This window comes from Pimephales promelas, chromosome 7, assembly GCF_988280905.1.
Source record: "Pimephales promelas chromosome 7, fPimPro1.hap1.1, whole genome shotgun sequence".
Taxonomy (NCBI): domain Eukaryota; kingdom Metazoa; phylum Chordata; class Actinopteri; order Cypriniformes; family Leuciscidae; genus Pimephales; species Pimephales promelas.
Genome location: NC_142775.1, coordinates 32,979,790 through 32,986,295, shown reverse-complemented (window position 1 = coordinate 32,986,295; position 6,506 = coordinate 32,979,790). Strand labels below are relative to the sequence as shown.

General features: G+C 39.4%; 1 protein-coding gene across 1 annotated transcript in view; it reads right to left on the bottom strand.

The window, feature by feature from the left end:
• Positions 1–3,359: 3,359 nt before the first annotated feature.
• Positions 3,360–6,506, bottom strand: part of epsti1 (epithelial stromal interaction 1) — a 109,100-nt gene continuing 105,953 nt past the window's right edge. Inside the window, exon 11 of the mRNA XM_089133354.1 lies at positions 3,360–4,649. Within this exon, the coding sequence (XP_088989480.1) occupies positions 4,519–4,649 (131 nt within the window). The 3' untranslated portion in view covers positions 3,360–4,518. The remainder of the gene's footprint in view (positions 4,650–6,506) is intronic.

The following is a 6,506-nucleotide window of genomic DNA, read 5'->3' as shown; positions in this document are numbered from 1 at the left end:
GTCCCACAGTCCATGTATGCACTCTGCACCCCAACGGAGCACAATATCCAGCCCACCGCAAACCCATGACATCACAGCCGAAGAAGATTTTATTGCCAGCGGCCAGAAGAACCAAATCTGAACAGGTGTGTGAGCAAGCCCCCATTTCCTTCACACAGCTAACCCATGAGGTCACAGTCATCCCGGTGCCTTATAGGGCTTTTACTCTGGGCTAGTTTGCTGCGGTCCGAGCGTGTTTGTTCCCGAAAGATATTAGATTTGCGTGTTTGTTCCCGACAGATTAATAGATTTGCTTCTATTATGCGCAGTTGAGTGAACAATACAGGTTTACTGTGCGTGTGTCACATAAGGTGGACTTCTGCTGCTTGCAAACGGACTCTTTTGAGGAGACCGTGGATTTCCGAATGTGTTGCTCTGATTCCACGCGCAATGCACAAATACACTGCAGGCACACTCTTGCTCGTATCCAAAGTAAATCATCAACAATATCATCGCTTACAACCAAACTCAGACCCCCCTCTTCCAGGTAGTCTCGGGTCCTATGACAACGTTCACATTAGCGATTTTTCATGTGAACCGTGTCCTGTTCTGAACTTAACTGCCAGTGTGAAAGCCCCCTGAGTCTGTTAATAAGGGTATGTGAGCCAATCCCTATCCCTTCCTCTCAAGTGTGCCTCACAAGTCCAGCTGTACACACCTGTAAATGTGTGTGCCAAATTGCTCATGAAGATGAATGGCCCTTTCAGATGTATGGCCCATAGAAACTGATTGGTGTGAATGAATAAAAAGAATCAGCATTGCTCAGAGTGGATTAGTAAGTTAGATCGATCTCCTGTGGAAGGTCCTGGCGGGTTTCTATTGTTTGTAGCCCATAGGATAGGTCTTCATATGACAGTCTCAAAGACAGAACTTTGGGTTAAGATTGTTGAAGGGTGACATGCTAACACTGTGCTGAAGGACTGCTACACTACAAACCTTCAATAAATTCTTCTCCCCACAAGAACTCGTCAAGCTTACTTATTTTATGTATTGGAGAAATCTAATACATTGGCGAGCCACCCAAACCACTGTTCGGCCAAAAACACCAAAATCTAACAGCTGATAAGCTTGAGTGTTTGTATTATTTGGATTTTGTTATAAATAAACACTGCTGCATCTAGATCCAGATCCCTTTTTTTTTCATCCTTGCTGCAACCGTGTTAAGTTTTAGGCTAGTTTAAGTCGTTTATAAAAAATGTAGGGCTGTAGGGTTTATAGGGCTGTCTATTTCAAATGCCAATTTTGTTACCATGATTTAATTTAGTAAACTATTGATTATTGAAAAGTGGATATTTGTAGAAATGTCAACATTGAATTCATTCTCATTCATGAACTTGAGCATAATTTGCATACTGTCAAGTTAGGCCATCAAACTGTCAACCCTGCCACCAACTAGGCTGGTTAGAGCTGTTTTATTTTAGGGAGTATTCCCGCGCTCAGAAGAATTACTTTTGGGGGGAAAATGGAGGTAAACCACATACTGCTCCATATATGATTTACATCTCTATAATAAATCACTTCAGCATAAAAGCAGCCTGTCTAATTGTCAACTACATATTACTTTGTACTACAAACTTATCAAACCATCACTCATTAAGAATGAATTCATTTCCCAATGCTTAATCATGCACGTTGGAGCAACTATTTCAAAGGCGCCCAATTCTCTGTGGAGCTGTAGTGAAAGTAAATATGTTTATGCTGTAACTAGTTTATTTGTTTGTGCCTTCGCGCGTGACATCGAGCGAGGATTGTTGGCGCTGTCAGCCAGCAGCCAAGGCGTGCCTGTCTCGTGGAGCCCATTTTCTCCAGAAAGCACTGTGACTCAGTTGTGGTTGACTGTGGAGATCTCTACATGTTACAGCCCTGTGAGTGGCATGTTTTCCTGGTTCACTTTGAGGTCCTCTTGTATACCGAAGTATCCTCCTCTTCCCATTCTGACAGATGAGATGGCTAATATTTCAGTTAGCACATAAGCAAATGTTTCACCCTGTATGTACAAGAATACTGACATGGCCCCTAGCGATACAATTCTATGTTTTGCAGGCGCACTCCATTCAAGCCTGTGCGATCTCGCCTGTTTTATTTTTCTATACAGCCAGGCTGCATTTCATGACTTTTTCTCTCAGACAATACCTTGGAATAATAAAAGTGTGAAAGGGGAATCACATGAGTCTTGAACTGAAATCTCACAATGCTTGGAAAATGGTCAAAGAGAAAAACAAAAGGGCTAATTTCATAGAGAATCCATATATTTGTCTTTTCGACACCAATGGATAATGGACCCCAGATCTGCTGGGTGTATGCTGTGGTTTATTGCTGTCTGTAGATTTTTATTATTTTTCCCCCAGAATTCTTGGGTAATATGGGTAATGCTGTGACCTAATTCTGATGGGGAAACACCCACAGGAAATCCCCCAGAATGCTGCTGAGGTAATCAGGGTCTTGCAGACATAGAAGTTCTGATTTGTGGGTTATCAGAGTTGTGTGATATGACAGTGTAGTATGATCCCTCTTAGTTTCATTGACCCAGAACAACACCTCTCGGAAACGTCTCTTTGTATCGTGTGTCAGAAAACAACAAAGTTTCCTTTGAGTTTGGGTTACCTTGGGAACCAATCTTTCCACAACTACCTCTCCACCCCACACACAGGAAAACACACTCACCCCCCAAAAAAAGCGCTCATCAAAAGACAGGGAAGCTGTCACAGGAAACGGCATGTTTAATGCAGTGAACACATTTACATGATAAACCGTTCCAGGGCAGGAACACGACTGATCGTGGTTCAACCTAAACACAAGGTAGCTACGTTATTGCTAATCACACAGAATTTACCGCATTATTTCGTTCAGTGAGCAGGGGAAAATACCTTTTGAAGATCAAGAAAACTTTGCCAAGGGATGTAAAAGCAGATGTTGAGCTAAATTTTGGCCACATTTCAATCTGAACTCCCTGACAAAATTCAGCTGACTTTTATTGTGTGTTAGTTTACTTGTAGTTTACCGAAGGTCGTGGGTTCGAGTCTCAGAATTGGCAGGATATGTAGGTGGGAGTACAGATTCCGAGTATGGGACACCATTGGTTACATGTCACATCACATTCTTCATGTGGACACTTTTTGAATCTGTTACCACTCTTTTTTCAACTGTATGTTAGCAAGTATGTACACAAAATACATAGATTCAACAGTAAAACGGTCAACCCTGTAGCCTTTCTGATTATAGCACACCTTTTATTAATAAATGAATGAATTGCGAAATATATTACTTCACTCTAAAACATTAAAATTGATAAAATTATGACACAAAGATGACAAATAAAATATTTTTTGTGCCTTTATTGAATAGAAACTGACAGGAAGTGAAGCGGGAGAGAGGGGGGTCATGAGATGGGACTCAACTGTTGGAGTACATGTCACAAACATAATTTACTAACAATTAAACACATTATATTTATCTCACATAACATTTAAAATCAATAATTTAAGCAGGAAAAGACACCCATAAGATGTCCTTACCATTACTTCATGATTAAATATGTTGAAAGTAATGTTTCGATGGCTTTGGTTCTCTAAGTATTTTTCTCATTTGTGCATTTAGAAAAAAAGTCTTCATTAAAAATGTATAAACCATGAACCAAACCAACCAGCTACGAGGTAAATAACATTATAAGCTTTGTTGTCTCCAAAAAAGACTGTATATAACAGGGAAATCACTACAACCCTTACGAATAACTTCAAAATCATGAGTGATGTAGTTTTTCACCAGGAATTACAAAAAAAAAAAAAAATACATTGAAATAATGTGGACTGATTGCTTCAACAAAAGAATATACCATTCATTAACAACCTTGTATCTCAAGTTTGCCTTTAAAGGCTCATAAGTACCGGTAAATCAATTCCTCTATGTAGGAAATAAATGGAATATTTACAGAATTACCTGAATGTTGTGCACTATTTCACACAAACAGAGGCAGCCTTTTTAAATTCATACAGAGTTCTAGCAGGAGCCTATATAGCATTTAGGAAGCTAATGATCTGTATGATGGTTTGGTTTTTCACTGTCCATCCCTATTGTGGATGAGTTCAGAATTCCTCTAGTCCTTTACCTCATTATAAATCAGCCTCTGGATTTTGTGAATGCACATCATTTACATCATTTAGTCTGTGAATAGTACTCATGGGACCCATAAACGTTCCCACAGCAGACTCAAATCTTGATTTATTGTTTTGATTTCTTTTCTCTGTGGCTGTGTCAATCCATTTTGTGTCAGAACAAAAATAACTGCACAACCTAAAAAAATACGTTTTTGTTTCAGTTCAAAGGACACTGGAATGTTTTGCTTAAGCTCACCGCATTCAATAATTAAATGGACAATTCACACAAAAATCATAATTTACTCACAAATGAGCGAGTAAATAACGGCAGAATTTTCAGCTATCATTCAGCATCACAACAACAAAACGTGTATACATATATTTTTTAAACATTTAGCAGCTCATATGCGTGATTGTAATTGCCATTACACTGTTTGACGATGTCTTCCAGCATTTCTCGCTCGTAGTATGGAAAGTCATTCTGAAGTTTCATCAGGGTCCACATATGGTCACGATCTACAAGAAAAACAACAAACAGACAGTGAATGTAGTAGTTTAGCCCATATCTTTATAGCACTAAAACTGAATCACTCTAGGTTTTGCATTTCCATGCACACCATGCCTTAAGAACAAGTGCGAGGCAATCAAAATATTATGAGCAAACATGGTCACTTGTTCCTAGAGACATCAGATCCCGAGTCTCACAGGCACACATCTCTCGCAGCGCAAGATTGACCTCCCTGCTGGTTCATCTGGTTCATGGAGCAGGACAGACAGGGTGGGAGAACTCGTCTCCACCGCAGGGCTTCTGCCAGCCTGCTCCGCAAACAACGGCATCTTGATCCCACACTAAACCACACACTAATGGACAAAACTAGCACTATGGCAGACAGATGTCCCATACACACAGATCCCAGGAATGCTGGATAGATAGGAACGCCGCCATTGGACACACAGGCCCCAGATAATGCAAATTAAATTGGGAAAACTCTGAAAGGATAGTAGAATGCTCATGGCAATAATTGAAACTGACAGAATAAGTGGCGTTCAATGCAGATGCTTACAGGTTTTAATGCAGATGCTTACCAAATGACCTTGCTTATGCTTTGCTTTACCAGTTGACATACAGTACAAGAATATAATTGAAGGTGAAATGTGTATTTTTTTTTATCCGAGTTTAATATGAAGAGTCAACTGTAAGTAATCCATTCGTAGGTTATTTATGGGTGGAGATGTTCGGAAAATTGAAGTCATTCTTTTTGCAGTTAAATTCAGTGATGTTAGTTGTGCAGGAATATCACTTCACCTTTAAAAACACAGCTAAAATGATTTTCCTTTGTCTATTCCAATAGAAATATATGAACATTCTTAAATCAAGATACATTTACTTGAGAAGCAAAAATTAGATTTAATAACAAACACTCTTTTCGACTGCCAGGATTTACTAAAGACACGCAGTAAAAAAAAAAAAAAAATAGTGCTGAAAAGGCTTGGAAACAGTTATTTTTATTTTATTTTATTTATTTGCATGGGAGGAGGAGAGTTTTTAAATGAATCACGCAACGGGATTTAAGTTTTGCGCTGGTCAATTTACTGTTTTTTGCGCCATTATTTAAAGGTGCTGTATGTATTTTTTAGCGGCCTCTATCGGTGATGTTTCAGATTGCAACCAATTTTTACAAGAGCGCGCGTGCTCGGATACGAGCGATCACTCGTGGTAAACGGCCACACTGAGACTTTACACAACATGCTGGAAACTCATGTAAACTCCAAGCGGCAACATTCTAATCTGAAAAATGAAGCCTACCCGGAAGTGCGAAAAACTGCAATACATCGAAAATCCGCTAGAGGCCGGTCCCAAAAGCGAGCCAAAATCCATAGACCTCATATTAAAATGTTCATTTTCACAGCATTAATTCATATGTTTACAGTTTGGTCCCATGTTCTTTTATTGTATTTTTCTATAGGTTCCGAGTGCCTGACAACTGTGAGGGGGGTGAATTTTTTTCTAACTCCTTAGTTTAGATCGTATTTAGATATAAAATGTATGACAAATAAGGGCGGTTAACTTTGATTGATGGCTGATAACAGGCTACACCGAGTGGAATTTGACGTCTCGGCCATGATCTGACACGACACATCATACCACCTCTGTATCCTTTCTGAACATTTGTATTTTGTATTTCTCAAGATTTTCTAATATGGCGCCGCCCATACCCCCCCATCTTCAGAAAGTCTATGGGTGACGTCGCAGACGCTTTGTCCATATTTTTTACAGTCTTTGGTAAACTACCACTGCAACGTTACTTTTATCAGCTTGACTGAACTAATGCTCCATGCTTGTACCATGATAATGTTACATTTGTGGTGTTA